The 13,667-nt window shown below is 37.6% G+C and overlaps 2 protein-coding genes across 2 annotated transcripts; both read right to left on the minus strand.

The window, feature by feature from the left end:
* Window positions 1-665: 665 nt before the first annotated feature.
* Window positions 666-3,264, minus strand: LOC140793467 (uncharacterized). Its single transcript, XM_073144960.1, has 2 exons — window positions 1,960-3,264; window positions 666-1,051 (listed from the first exon to the last, which is right to left on the minus strand). The coding sequence occupies exons 1-2, from the start codon at window positions 3,262-3,264 to the stop codon at window positions 1,046-1,048; spliced, it is 1,311 nt and encodes a 436-aa protein (XP_073001061.1). The 3' UTR covers window positions 666-1,045.
* Window positions 3,265-3,454: 190 nt separating this feature from the next.
* LOC140793466 (putative disease resistance protein RGA1) lies at window positions 3,455-5,790 on the minus strand. Its single transcript, XM_073144959.1, has one exon. It carries the CDS (start codon window positions 5,708-5,710, stop codon window positions 3,455-3,457), a length of 2,256 nt encoding a protein of 751 aa, XP_073001060.1. The 5' UTR covers window positions 5,711-5,790.
* Between the last annotated feature and the right edge of the window lie 7,877 nt (window positions 5,791-13,667).

Genomic DNA, 13,667 nt, shown 5'->3' on the forward strand with positions numbered 1-13,667 from the left:
AATTTTGTTATCCGTCCAATATCTGTATTCGAATCCGTATCCGGACTAAAAATATGAATTCGGATATGAGTTAAGTACTATCCGATCTGTATCCAATTCGTTTTCACCCCTAAATAGATTGCACCAAACACTGAATAACTATTTTATTATTAAAATACCCATCAATTTTGGATTTATATCATAATTCCTCTTGGAACTTATTGACATCCATCTCATCTCGCACACGTCCTCTATCGGAGTGTGATATCTGGGAAAAAGGCTGTGAAAAGGCACAGTTTAAAGGAGAGTTAAAGTGGTACAAATCAATCTTTATTTAAGAAATTGATGGGTTATTTGTGAGAATAAATATTTTGAGGGATTTGGCTGCAATGATTCTTTTTAGATAAATAATTATCCCTTTAATGTTCTATGTAGTCCATTGTTTGCCAAAATTGCAGTATTTGAGAGCTAAGATAATACGTAAAAGAAGCATTTACCAGTTGCAAGATTGACAATGATATCAGATATAAAGACGACGATGGTTTTACTTCTGAAAATCATCGTGAATCTGGAAGAGCGTAAATACAAGTATCAAATTTCTCACTCGTATTATCTTTAATACAACTTGAAATGTGCCACTCGGAGATGTTGAATAACAAGGTATGCAATAATCATTTCACTCTTGCTTTGATCTTCTCGGAAGACTTACAATTAATTAACTTGAAAAATTCCACAAAACCACTACATGAAAATGGATCGGTACAGTTTTCGTCACTCCTGTTCAACATCAGGAGTTTATTTTATTCTAAAGGAAAAACATAAACATTATAACCCCACACCAAATAAATTCAACATCCAAAACAACAATATCACATCATTTCACCATAAGACTGAACAAAATAAACCAAGCAAAAGAGTATCACCATCAAAACTAAGACAACAAAAACTACACATAAGCAATCAGGATGGAAGAAAAAAAAAAAATCCAGAGATCAGCAGAATCATTTCTTCTGGTTCTTCTTTCATTGAATTATCAGCTTCCTCTGCTCTAGAGCGTCTGCGTTCTTCATTCCTGCCCAGCAAAGTAACATAGTATTAATATTAATCTGATGTAGAAGCTCGACATGTCCCTTCTTGTTGGGAAATTGAAAATTTTTACTATTTCTATCTAGCCAAGTGCACCAGATACAAGCTGATCACCACAATCTCTGCTTAACACTTCTTATCTTTTCAACATCATGAGTTGATGGTCTTTTGGGTTTTTGTCATGAAATCACACTTCTTGTTTAAAACCTTCAAAAAGATTGAAATCTATATAGAGCAATAACCAATATCTGTTTTTCTAACCTAATTGAAACAAAGAATCAAATTATTTGATATGGATCTATCTTGTAGTGTCATCACTGTATAAGCACAGTAGGAATTGTATAATTCTTTGGAATAGGATCATAAAAAAATCCACTTTTATTTCAACAAATATAAGGATGAAGAGGCATCGTCGTGATTAGTTGAATTATTGACATCAACTATAAGTTTCTATTTTTCGGAGAAACATGTGAATCTCATAAAGTTCTCACAAGACTAATCTGAAATGTGAACTCGAAATTAAAATTTGCCACATCATTTCTGAATTGCAAACTGGTTATTGACCAAACAGAAAAATCCAAGTAGTATTGATGTTACTGAAACATCTAATGTGTAGCATGTTTCTCAGTAATCTAAAATGACCAACTAGGAAAATAGTTAATGAGAGACAACGTGCCACGATCTTGCCTATACGAATTTAACTAACTAAAAATTTAAGAAGAATGGGCATCCTGGTGCACTAGACTACAGGGAATGCTATGAAGGCACCTGAAAGTTTCATTGGATATAGAAAAAGAAAAGACAATGGAGAAATGTAAATATAAGGACGAACAGAAAAATCATTGTGATATCTCGAGGAATTAAATATTAAGGGGATGGTGAAAGAACTCATACTCGGGTTCGGCGATTGTGTTCTTCTAGAGTAATAGCTGCTAATGTCTCCTTATCGTAATTGCCTATTTGTACCGTAGGGATGTGCTGAATCTTGGGCCAATCCGGACCTGAATCTTGTAGGCACCTCTCCTCCAACTCTGAGGAACAGTAACATAACCACAGTTCTTTAAGCGATGATGGAAGTTTTGGTAGTGACTGGAGCTCTCTGCAGTGGTATACGTCTAGAACTTGGAGACAACAGAGGCTTTGCAGTTCTTCAAGCGGGAACTGCCAAGAGGATACATCTCTTATATATAGCACTTGCAGCAAGGTACGGTTCTTCAAAGCCCATTCTTCTAGTGCTGAGGATTGGAAATCAATACAACATTTAAGATGCAGTTCTCGGGTGGAGATGCTTTTCAATGGCATAGTGGATAGCAGCGAGAGATCGTCGATGTGAATCTCGTCCAATATTAAGGAAGTTGAGGAAGAGGGATGTTCCGCTAGCGATGTTGACAATGATGATGAATCATCTGCAACTAAACTAGGGCATTTGATCACTTCCAAATGCTTGAGGGATGGGAGTGCTTGCAGACCCCCCAGGGATTCTAGCTGTGAGCAATCCTTAAGCAACAAATGGTCTAGAGCTTTCCATCTTCCAAGGACTTCTGCCAAGGGAAGGGATTTGATGTTTGCACAGCCACTGATAATCACTCTAGTGAGAAAGTCGAGGTCTTGCGGAGCTTTGTTGGGTAATGGATCCAGTACATCGCAATGCTGTATAACAAGGGTGTGCAGCAACGAAGGAAGGAACCTTCCAAATATTGAGCTGTTCCGCAGTTTCGGACAAACCTTTACCTTGATTTCCTTGAGAGAGGTGAATTTCCCGAATCCTCTGATAGGTAAATGTGTCAGCTCACTACAGTTCTGAATGACCAACTCCACGAGAGATGTAAAAAGCTGAGGATGCAGTAACAAACCCTCGGCTAAGGACACGAGGTCTCCACAAGAGTAGATTTCCAGTGAGGAAAGAGATGATGATGACGATGATGCCTCTACCTGGTCGTGGCACAGTTGTGGAAGAGTAACCCAACTCACATTGTTAATAGACAATTTACTTAAGCCACAAGGCAGATTTGGAAACACTCTCAGCTTGGGGCAATAAAAAACATATAGAGTTTTCAAACATGGAAGCCATTGGGTCGCTCCTCCGTAAAACTCTTCTAGTGCCGGCATGTTTTCAATTCTTAGCTCTTTCAGCGATGGGAAAACGCAAACCTCGGTTCCCCTGTCGGGTGCACTGCCAATCAACTTTAACGAATCCATGCCAGATATATGTAGAGACTCAAGGTAGGGTAGCTGTCCAAGAGGTGATAGGTCTTCCTATCCAGCGCAATCCTTAAGTTGAATAGATACTAACTTTGATAGTGATTGAGGAGACATCCAATGTGGACTCCTGCGGCCCATATAATATGCTATTTTCAGTTTCTTGAGATTGGAATGTGGTTCAACGGTGTCAAAGTACCTGCTCATCAACCTCAGGGCTTCTACTACATTCATCATATTCCTCAGTCCAATCTAAAGTCAGTTCCTGAATGTGCTCTTTTTCCTTCAAATTGGCTTCACAGATATCTTCAACCCTTGATACTTTTTCGAGGCTCTCAATAACTAGTTCACGGAGCTCTCGCAAATTTTTCAACTCCAAAAAGTTATTCTCATTCATTGCAACAATGAACTTTTCCAAAATCTGAAGTGAGGTTAGTCTCCCTATACCAGATGTTTTGCCGCACCGAGTATTCGGAGTACTTAGGATTCTAAGGTTAATAAGGTTTTCGATTGAATCTACTGGTAAATCTGAGAAATGACGGTAGAAACTTTCCTGATAATACAAGAACTGGAGGTGGTAAAGCTTATTCACTGATTTAGGGACATGAGAAATATCATGATTAGCTAAGTAGCGGAGGTGTATTAGGCTACTAATACAGTCATCAATGATATTAAAATTTCTCACTACCAATATGCACAGGCTTTTCAGACCTTTGAGCACCTTAAGAATGTCATCTTCACTGGAATCTGAATTTATCAAAAGTGTGCGCAAGTTTTTGAGTTTGATGATCTCAGGTATAGGAAGAGCAACATAATTACAGATTGATAAGTGACGAATACTTGTCGGTATACTTTTGGGCCCAGAGCACTCATCAATTCTAAAGCATTCACCCTGGGAAACAAGTCCTGCAAGGTCATGGAGTAGATCATGCATAACATAGCACTCTCCTGCGGATTTACAATCAAAAAATGATTTTTTCACCAGATCATCGAAGTACTCATGTCCTATATCCTCTGGTCGTCTATTTCCTTTCGTAGGCTTCCGAACCAGACCTAGAGCCATCCACATGTAGATAATTTTCTCCTTATCAAACTGATAATCTTGAGGAAATATGCTACAAAACCTAAAGCAAGGCTTCAAGTGTGAAGAGAGATGCTGATAACTTAATCTCAGAGCTGGCACTATATCATTCTGGCTTTGTTCTAGTTCCCAAATTTCACTATTTAAGATATCTTCCCAGTGCTCATCATCTAAATTGTTCCTCAATATCCCTCCCACAGTCTTTGCAGCTAAGGGGGACCCTTTTAACTTTTTTACAATTTTCTTTCCAATGTCTTGCAGTTTGTTATAATTCTTGGGGTCCTCATCACCAAATGCACAGTTCTTAAAGAAATCCCAGTAATTTTCTTCACTCAAACCCCTTAAGAATATAGGTTCCATGGTACCTGTCATCATCTTTGTAATTTTTTCCATTCGTGTTGTTAATAAGACCATGCTTCCACCCTCTACTGAACTGAAAGGTGCTAGTAACTTACCCCAACTTTCTCTATCATCGTCATTCCAGACATCATCCAACACAAGCAGAACTTTTTTCGACTTCAAACTTTCTAAAATCTCCCGTTGAAGCAAATCAAGATTATCGATGGTATGATTTTGATGAAGCTTTAAACTTTCATAAATCTTCTTTGTAAGTGAGAGAACATCAAAATTATTAGAGACACACACCCATATCCTCTTGCTAAAGTGCTTCTCTATTCTCTCGTCGTTGTATACAAATTGTGCAAGAGTAGTCTTCCCAATCCCTCCAACCCCAACTATAGGTAGAATGGAAAAATTCCTCCTAACAGATGCAGAACTGAAACTTAGCAATTTGTTTATTATGTTGTTTTTCTCATCATCTCGTCCAACCACTTTGTGTTCAACAGGTAAAAGGGAAGAAGTATCGCGGTTGCTCGTGTTCGAAGGTTGCTTGTGATTTAATTTGTCCACCAAATGAACAAAATGCCCTACATCAGCTGCAACCTCATATAATCCCTTAATTATATTCTTCAACCTTTCTAAAGTGGTATCCTTACGCACGGCACGCTGAAAAATAGTTTTGAGGCGGGAGGCAGCATGACTCACCTTGCTCTTCTTCCCCTTGATTTCTTCTTCCAGTTGGTAGTAGTCCATCTCATCTATGAAGTCCTCTGCCTCCTCAACCGCATCTCTAAACTGCCACAACCAACTCGCCAGCTCTGGGTTCTCCTCCTTGATATGGCCACTATCGACCGCGTTCATCACAGTTTGGATCTTGGGAAGGGCCTTCTCCAGCCTTCTCAGCTCTGCCTTAAGGCCGAGCTGCCTCTTGGACTGGTCCTCTTTAACATAGGATATGAGGGAAGTGATGAGGTTACTAACGATGCTCGACGCGAACCATCCACCGACTACCAATTCTACCGCCATTGTGGGAGCCTCGAAGAGTGGAACAAAGAGAATTATTAGCTCTGCTTCTATCTATCTTTAGGAACAACAAATAGAAGAGCGCGTACTTCCTCTCCCCCTTGTCCTCTCCCTTTTGTACGCGTTGGCAACTGCGCACGGAACCCGCCCTTTCAGAACGACTCCTCCAAACGTGATTGTCGACATCAACGCTAACGTTAGTGTCCCCACGTTTAAGTATAAGTGCATTAATTAAAGCCATTGACTGGCACTGCTCCTTCCCCGCAACTCAATAATAGGCAAACTAGTCATTTTTCCTCTATATTTTAGTGTAACAGAAAGAGGAAACCGCACACCTTTCGTAGCCAGGAAGGCAATCGCTTGCATTTCTAATCAATGGCTCGTTGACATTAGCTGTAGAAGCGTGGTCCATGGGCAACTTGGCAATAAGTTTTCAAGTCTACAAAGGCTTAGAAAGGCAGACAGCTACGCAGTGCAAGGTACTGTGCATTACTCTGCCAAAGTTTGAACAGGTGCATGGAAGATACAGATATTAAAACAGGGGAGGAGAGGGGGTAGAGATTTGTTTTATTTGCTTCCCTGTTAAAGAACCAGTTGACTTTTTTTCTGAATCCGATCGTGCTTTTCCGTGTAATGTGGCCCCCACCCAACTATTTCTCTATTACCTATCTCGTTATCCCACTTAATCATTATGTTTATTATCTCTTATTTTGTTAAATTCTAGGTAAATAATATTTTTTCTTTCAAAAGAGTACGAAGATAAAAGACCGTTAAATCATCAGTATATTGATTAAGTGTAACAGGAAGAGGAAACCGCACCCCTTTCGTAGCCGGGAAGACATGCGCTGCATTTCTATTCAATGGCTCGTTGACATTAGCTATATAGAGAAGCATCGTCCATGGGCAAGTTGGCAATAAGTTTTAAGTCTACAAGGATCTGAAGGCAGACTGGTACGCGTTGACATTACCCAAGTCAGCTACGCAGTGCAAGTTGGTGTGCATTACGAAATAAGATATTGAAAATAATAATAAAAATAATGGGAGGAACAGAGGGGCGCAGTAAACCGGGTGGAGATTTATTTTTATTTGCTTCCCTGTTAAATATACTTTAGTATCTTTTTTCTGAATATTTAAACTTTAAATTTAAATATTACGAGTAGTTAGAATTTTTTATTGTCTTCACATTTTAAGATAATAAAAAAGTATTTTTTTTCAAATTCTAGATCAAAAATATTTATCATCAGATATACCTAGTAAAACTACAACAAGGGTAATTTGCACCAAAACACACTCTGTTTTTATTTTTGGGTCAGATCCATTTTATATTTTCCTTGCTTGAGAGGGTTTTCTTATTATTATCTTCCAACTTTGTTCTCATTTTATAATTTATATTTAATTTTAAACTCATTTCTTATCTTTTTCTCAAATAAGAAGAACAAATAACAAAATAACAAATATGCATTTATATTCAACAAAGAAAAGACAATAAGGTCAATCTGATCATAGGTTTCCCTTATTCCAACTATCACAACCAAAAATTGTTTTATCCCCTATTTTTATTCCAATACTTATTTCTCCTTTTACAACCAAACACCAAGTTAGAATTGGAATAAAATTTTTCTATATTCCAGAATAAGTCCTCATTTAATTCTAATTCCACTGTTTCTTTATTCCGCAACCAAATAAGCCCTATACGAAAATGAAAATAAGAGAACATAATTGCTGTTGGAACTATCGCACCCTGCCTAGAGACATGACATAACCCGAGAAAACAATCCCAAGAGACATGAAGCCAAAGAAAGCAAAATTTATTATAATAGAAATAAAGTCAAAGATTTTAATTCAAAAAAATAATCTAACTAAAATAATATCTAGATCATTCATAAGGTTCAACAATTACTAATCTGACATGAAAAAAAAAATCTAAATAACTAGAACTAATTCATAAAATCCTAATGTGGAGGATTTCCGTTGTGTCAATCTATTTTAATATTTGATTACTATTTGAGCTTTCGTGTTTTCTCAAGGGTTTATCTTAGAGATTCGCAGCCATCATGTTCCCAAATTGGGGCGTGACAAAAACCTTCGCGCACTTCTGTCCATCACATATTGCTCATCGTAGTAGAATGATAGCTCCTAAGATCGCCACTCCTCAGCCTGCGAAGGAGTGAGGCAACTAGGATACCCTTGATTTAATAGAGGCTACTGCTAGTCTCGGCTAAAATCAAGACCCAGTAGAGTGCGACGTACTGAGAACACTACTCATGGTTGAGGTTAAGACCTTGAGCCTGCAGTGGTCCAATGTGTTTTTGTCAAGATCCGGAACTCTCGAATCTTCTTTATTATTTGTGTGGTAAAGAATGCCTTTAGGAGTGTAAACTATCATGCGGCCTTGACCTCAACTTGCCGAAGCCGATGTTGAAATGCTCTTCAAGGCTAAGTCTGACCAGCCCTCGACTCGGTTGTAAACGTGCTCGAACTCCTCCTGGTAGGCTCGAACCATAGTCTTTTGTGTTAGTTTAGTGAGGACTACCTAGAAATCTTCATAATGATAGGCTAAACTACACGCATTAGGGTTCCATGAATTTGTGCCAAATTAAAATGGACGCGCTCATTGTGTCGCATGGTACCTGTAGATGACCGTCTTTTTAAGTGGAAAGAGGCCAATAGGACCTTGTGGGTCTCCGGCGTTCCTTGGTATGCAATAAATTGTTCAACATGGTAGATCCAATCTGTCGTTGATCTTTAGAAAATTTAGCTGCATGGTTCTTCCTTGGATCCCTATCTTGTGATATTCTTCATATAGATCCCCTCCTCAGCCTTTATTATAATCATCTGCAGTTAGAGGTGAAAACGGGTCAGATTAACTTCGACCCAACCCGTTATCCAACTCGATTAGGATCGAATTCGGAATAATTTACATCCTACCCTTATACGGATTCAGATACAGATAAATTTTTTGAAGAAACCTCAAATATGGATTTGAATACAAGTAAAAAAACTCAATACGGATAAGGATATGGGTCGGATAATTTTTCGAATACAGATATGGATATCGGATATCCATTTACCCGTGTACTTTTTGAATAATTTATAATTTGTAGTTATTGAATATTGATATTGTTACTAATAATGTGTTCTATATGATCTATAGAGATAGGTTTTGCTAAATTTACATGTATTTGACATGCGGATTTTTTTAACTCTTAATATTTTGTGTTAATTGTCTCCAAAAGAAAGGTTATAATTCGTTTAAAATTCGATCCACATCCGTTTAAAATCCAATCTTCTATTCGAAAACTATTTGATTCGTATCCATTTAGTTATGATATGGTTTTAAATTTTAATATCCGCCCAATATCCATATCTGAATCCGTATCTGGATACAAAATATGTATATAGATATGGGTTAAGCACTATGCGATCCGTATCTAATCCGTTTTCATCCCTATCTGCAACTGTTGTTATGGTCGCCGAGGCATTGGATCCTCTATAATAAAAGGCATAAATATATTTTATAATAACAAATTAAAAATTGCACTTACAAAGAACTCAATCTTTTATAGTAGAAGCAAACATATTCAAGTTAAATATCATTTCATTCAAGATTTGGTCAAAGATGATGAAATCGAGATTAAGTATTGTCATACTTAAAATCAATTAGCAGACATATTCACCAAAGCTCTTAAGATGGATACTTTCACCAAATTGAAGAAAAAGCTCGGCATGAAAATGGTCTAGTTTAGGAGGAGAATGTTGAAATATTAAGTTAGCCCATTTGACTAGTCAATTAGATTAATTGGCTAGTGTAGAATTCAAAAATAATTTAACATTGGTATTTTGGTTTTGAGATGATTCTTAGCCTTCTCTATGCCTTTGAATTATAGCAATCTTTTGAGTTCTTTAGAAGTTAGAAATCAAAGAGTTATATAGTATAACTAAAAATCATGTAAACTACTACTATATATATATATGTGTGTGTGTGTGTGTGTGATTTTATTTTATGCCAAGTAAGTGAAGTAAGAAAAGTTTAAAATTTTTATCCACTTTATCTTGTGTTAAGTATCAAAAGATCAATCTTCTCTTGAATTTTCTAGCACCTTCTCCTAACATAGTCAAGTGCAACGGATACAAGCCGACCAGCACAATCTCCACCTAACACAAGCCGACCAGCACAATCTCCACCTAACACTTTAAAGGGCCTTCTGTAGCCTTTTCAGTTCTGCCTGAAGGCCAAGCTGCCTCTTGGATTGGTCCCTTTAACATAGGATATGAGGGAAGTCATCAGGTTACTATTGATGCTCGACGCGAACCATCCACCAACTACCAATCTCACTGCTATTCTAGAAACTATGTTCCCTCTTCTTCCTTACAACTGGAAGTGTAGAACAAAGAGAATAGCTAGCTCTGCTTCTACCTATCTTTAGAAAGCCTCGCTCCCTCTTGCCGTCTTTCGTTTGTATTCTTTGTGGAAATGCACACCCAACATATTCTTTCATAATGACTCGCACAAGCAGACGTCAAAGATAGTAGTGTTATTGCCTTGCTCCTTCCTCAAAACTCAACAATAGGAAAACTAGTAGTTTTTCCTCGATATTTAAAGTGTAACAGATAGAGAAAACTGTTGGGTTTTGGCTCGTTCCATATAGGACTTAGCCAAGTCCTGTTATAGATTTCCTATTAGTAGATTGAAGTGGGGCCCATATGAAGCATTATAAAAAGAAAATTAGGTTTTCTTTTTTCAAGGGGAATTTGCAAAAAATAGAGAAAGGAAAAGAAATCTATTTCTTAGTTATAATTTAAGATCAATAAGTGTCTAATCTCAATATTTGATAGTATTCACATTAGCTCAAACTAGCGTACGCGATGTTAGCCACACGGACCTAGCTACTTTTGGCCGATATAAATATTGATATTAGATATATGCTCTGCCCTGAGTCTAGACTGAGCGAGTAAATGATCATTGTAGCTATTATAAATGAAGTAACAAAATGTTATCATGCAAAATGAAACAATAAAATGTAGTTACGTTGAATATTAAATAAGCATATGTACATGCATGACTTGAGTACCACAAACCCATAAAATATATTATAACTATAGTGTCCATACTACTCCTAGACTATGAAGGATTCATTTGCCTGACTTGCAGTTGCATGCACTCCTCAATTATCTAAACCTCATGCTCTAAGATCTTTCTCGTACAGTGGTGAATCTACCAAAGTAACCATACATAAGAATAATACATATATAGAACTAAAACATAAATAAGCGCCAATGTCTTATGAGATTAGGTGGATACACCATAAACTCTTCTATTTATAATCCAAATAACAACGATATTAGTATTGCCGGTCTTAGGAGCCATTAGGACCAATTATAGGTACCCCAATTCACTACTATGCAAAAATAAAGTTGACTTATAACAATTATTGTGAGTAGATTATAATTCTTGATAATTAATATTTAATGCATTGATCTAATATGGTCACAACTATACATAGAGACTTGGGATGAAAGATAACAAATAAATCCACTTGGTCTATCCTTAGGCCCAAAATAATATGTTGGCTCCATTGGTGGCTTGATGATCGCAAGTTGAATTTGAAGACCCCAATTTTTTTTCGTGCCCTTCATCTTGTGTCAAATCTGGTCTCTCATGCAAGAGTCTCATTTTAGGCCAAATATATTGAAGTTAATTGCAACCAAGGGCCCAAGGCCCAACCTAGGCATAACTTGGGTTGTGTTGCCCGCAACCCACTCATAGGCAACTGGGTTAGGTTAAGACTCAACCCAAGCTTAACTTACCCCCTTCCTCTCTCTTAGCGAGAGGCAAACCAAGAGAAGATAAAGGAGGTGGTTACTTACAATCACCACCAACAACATATGAGGCTAGCTCTGCTGCCAACAACTAGTCAAGGAAGGATGCACAAGGCCGAGAGGGTTGATTGGTGTAGTTGACGGCAAGGGAACATCCACTCCATGGTCAACGACCATGGAGATTTCTATTATAACCAAGCAAGCCATGAGGGCTCTAAAGAAAAGGCACAAATAGTTTCATCTAGAGGAAAATAACACAAAAACCAATACAAATACCCTAAGAAACCGGCGATAGGGCACCTATGACACAAGGACATTGAGGGAAAGTTTTTCGAGTAGGTGTGGGGTGAACACGAGGTCACAAGACAATCTCTCTAAAAAAGCCAAAACATCACACAAAAAAAAGCTGGAAGACTACATGCAACCAAGTGAAATTATCTCGAGGAGGAGAAAGAGGACTCATTGATGGTTCAAGAAAAGGGGTCTACTCACACCTACAATGCTCTAGCGATGGGTTTGGTACAACAAGAAGAAAGGGGAAAATGTGGGTGATTACAAGTGGAGCCAAGAGAAGAAAAAAAAGAAAATGGAGGATAATTTGGTAAGGATTGTGGCTAGCACAGGTGCATTAGTTTTTTTTATTGGGTGTTACATCCTTTATGCACCTTGCAAAAAAAATTTAAGCAATGGCATCACTAAAATGTTGGAGTTTCACTATCACTAAGTCGCCTTTCTTTGAAGTCTCGAGGCTTTTGATTCTTGTCCGCTCACTTTTATATCTTTTGTGATACCTTCTCAAGATAGATTTTTATAATCTTTACATTTTGATGCCACTCCTTGGCAAGATGATATGTCGAAGTACTGCTGCATTTGTGGTTAACCACCAAAGTATGCGGTATGGAAGATTATTGTCTCGTGATAATTTTGAAAAAAAAAATTTCTTTTATGTAGAGCTTTACAACATGTTGTATGAGAATTGGACAATGTCAAGTAATTTGACCAAATCTCCCTAATTAGCACTTATAAAATGCCACAAATATTGCTCAAGAAGAGTATCCATTTTTTCAGTTTGGCCATAAGTTTAGGGATGACAGCTTGTGGAAAATTAGAGTTTTGACGATAAGAGCTTGAACAACTCTATCCTAAATTAACCTAAGAATTGGGGATCCCTATTGCTTACGATGTTTTATAGAACTCCCCAATAGTTGGCCACATGACTTAGAAACAAACTAGCTACTTCCTTAGTGATGTAGTATAGCAAATCTAGTGTAAAGGTCGCATACTTTAAAAATCGATCGATCACAACTAATTTAAGGCAATGTCCTAGGCTTCTAGTAAGATTACGATAAAATTTAAAGAGACATTTTCCCATGGTCATCAAGAACGAGGAGCAACTACGACATTCCACATGGAAGCGTGGCATATTTTATCCTGCTGGCAAAGAAAACAAGTGTGAAGTTAGGGAGAAGTTTCTACTTTCAAACAATATTTATAGATACACAACGCCTTATATGGCTTCGAAGAGCAGTTCTTCGCTATGGTATGCAGTGATATCATTGTGCTCTCAAGTTATCTTCTCCTTTTGGTAATGTTCACCTTATTATTGTAATTTTTTTCTATTGAGCATTTATATAATGTGGTTGCTAACAGTGTCTTACTTGGTTATGCTTAAATGTATTTATTATCTGTAGATAAAAGTTTCTGGAGTCAACCAGGCTGCAATAAATCAACAAGGTCGCGGGGGCTTGTCTAGTTTAGTAGTACAGTAACAGCTATTAGCTCTCTTGTATTTCTTGAACCCTTGAGTTCGATAATCTGGTCTTTTCAAGCTTAATTGGAAGAGAGTGAAGCTACAAAAATCTTTTGTTTTAGATAAATTCAAGCCCAAACAGGAGTTAGCTTGTGGAAGTCAGTGCACTGTGAGGATAAACTTGAGAATCTTCTTGCCTTGTAACTGTGCTGATCTTTGACGGGGTTGTATGCTAGTTGAGATCATATTTAGTTCTTTTCCTGTTTCAGTCTGTCAAGTGGTAATGTCTCAAGCCGTGTAACCAGTCTCTCTAGTAATAGAGGCAAGATTGCATATATTCTTCCTTTTGCCAGACCCTGCATTGGTGGGAGCTTGGTGCACCTGGAGACG

This window comes from Typha latifolia, chromosome 8 (assembly GCF_019914945.1).
Source record: "Typha latifolia isolate L0001 chromosome 8, TyphaL0001v2, whole genome shotgun sequence".
NCBI lineage: Eukaryota > Viridiplantae > Streptophyta > Magnoliopsida > Poales > Typhaceae > Typha > Typha latifolia.